We start from the raw sequence: 2,199 nt of genomic DNA, 5'->3' as shown, positions 1-2,199 counted from the left end.
TCATATATATCTATGTTATATGGAGAGTCATATTTATTTGCGTACGTGTACATTTATGTCTCTTATGTATGTATATCGTCATGTGGTCGTTGGTGTATTTGATATGCCGGACTTCTCGCCTTTGATTTAAAGTCCGCCAGCATACATATATAGATATATAATTATGCACACGCCTTTTATTAAGATTGAAGTCTACTTGCAGTAGATGCTAATACTATGTCTGCTGTAGAATATGCGGCATCACTATTACAGTATTAAATTAATTCTTTTACTTAGATGTAAGAATGTTATGGCTGACGACCACGAAAAGAGTGTTATTGGCGGTGCGGAGGCGTAATGCAATTGATTTCAGTGTGCTGCTTTGGTCATGTCATGAGTGATCTATTTGAGGGGTTGTCTATTCTTTCATTCGGATTGTAGGATGTGTTGCTCGCTTGCCGTTCTGTCAGTAGGTTTCAGGGTTTTAGGGGTCCATGGTTTTAGTGTTTTAGGGTTTCATGGTTTTAGGGTTTTAGGGTTTTGCAGCAATCTGGTGCGGATCGATACGTGACTACCTTGTTCAGTTCACTTGTCATGTTCTTCTCATGTCATCACTTCAACTTACAATAACTGCAGGTTATATGGCACGACTTTGACGGTGAGAACTGGGAGGAGTCCATCAAGGGGTCCTCGGTTAGCAAATAGCACTGATGAATTCATCGTAAGTCAGATAGGGACAGTACACACATCCCGATCCGGTGGAGTCGGGTTTTAGTTTCAGTAGACAAAAATGGCTTGTACCCGTTGACATACGTAGATAAATCTATGCGCAACAAACCTCTCTGACCATCAATGATTCCAGTATAGTCCTATATGCAAATGACTTTGTTCTTTACCAGAGTCGGTATGTTTGGTCCTCATACCCTTAATAAACTGCAGAGCAATGTCGCATTCTCTTACTTACCCGAAGAGCCAGTTGTTCTCCTTTGTTAATAAGCATAGTTTTATTGTTTATTTCCCCTTCGAGGGATCACGTAGATTACCTCGCGATCATACTGAGTATACTGACATTACCAGGTCCACCCTAGGAGCCGATGTTGTCTGGCACTTACGAGACGGAACTTCATTGGAGTAGTTTAAGTTACAACGTTCAGCTTATTATGCACAACAACCTTTCGCTAAAGCGTGCCAGAGATCTCGCGCAGGCTGCAAAGGGGCTGGGAGAAAAACATCTCCAGATGTCATTCTCTCTGTTTTGACAGGACACTTTGGACTGACCGATTCCAATGTCATTTTGTTATCCGATCTCGATCAGATACCCAATCCGTTGTATCTCGACGAGAGATTGTGCCCGAAACGCCCCAGGCTTATAAGGCACGATGTTTATTCATGTACATATATCTCAATACAGATAATGTCCATTCTTAGTTTTAGGTTTTGGCAGCCTTCCACTTCTCCAGTAGAGCGTCCGCCTGTTTCTTTTCCTGCTCGATCTTCTTTAGCCCTTTATTGGCATCTGGATTCGCACAACAAACCGTGCGAAGGAATAATCATGTTAATGATAAATACATAAAAACGCACTTGCTTCCACATATACATATAAATAATTATCAACTCTGAGTATGTGCATGTTAATTTGTTTTGAAACATGTGTATTGGTGCTGTGAGTACTAAACATTTATGCATAAAGCAGAGCTCTGTAGAATGTCGTACACGCATCTAACTATAAACATAAACACACTCGCTCCTAGGGTTGGGTTAGTTGAGCCCCAGTTTGAAGCAATACGGACCGGAACTGGACTGGTTGAGAGGCCTGGGCATACACCGGTAAATCGTGGGCGTATAGGTATCAGGATATACCTACATGCAGTTTCCGTACATGACTTAGCATGCACATTATGAATACCAGAGAAAATATAAACGTCTAAGAATCGTGCTCGATAAGACAGTATATATACAGAATACTTTGTCATCCGCCTGAATATAACGCGTACTACTGGTCCCAAGAATACGCTATACCCATTAAACAACACAACCATAACGATACAGATCAATATCTGGACACTAAAAGAATATTTTGATACGGTGATGTTTGCGTGTAAATATAAAGTCTTTGAACTAAAGGCGTGTACGCGATAAACAAGGTTGATTGAAATATCAAAAAGGTCACTCCCGAAGAATTCAAGTTTAACTTGTGCACTCCAGTGAGAGATTATCAGA

At 40.8% G+C, this 2,199-nt stretch overlaps 1 protein-coding gene across 1 annotated transcript in view; it reads left to right on the top strand.

Annotated features, from left to right (window-relative positions):
* Positions 1–947, top strand: part of SARC_03606 (hypothetical protein) — a 2,061-nt gene extending 1,114 nt beyond the window's left edge. The window contains exon 2 of the mRNA XM_014302577.1: positions 616–947. Within this exon, the coding sequence (XP_014158052.1) occupies positions 616–684 (69 nt within the window). The 3' untranslated portion in view covers positions 685–947. The remainder of the gene's footprint in view (positions 1–615) is intronic.
* Positions 948–2,199: the final 1,252 nt, after the last annotated feature.

The sequence above is a fragment of the Sphaeroforma arctica genome, assembly GCF_001186125.1.
Source record: "Sphaeroforma arctica JP610 unplaced genomic scaffold supercont1.187, whole genome shotgun sequence".
In the NCBI taxonomy this organism is placed as follows: Eukaryota; class Ichthyosporea; order Ichthyophonida; genus Sphaeroforma; species Sphaeroforma arctica.
Note: the sequence above shows the minus strand (reverse complement) of the source record. Positions and strands in the feature narration are given on the sequence as shown.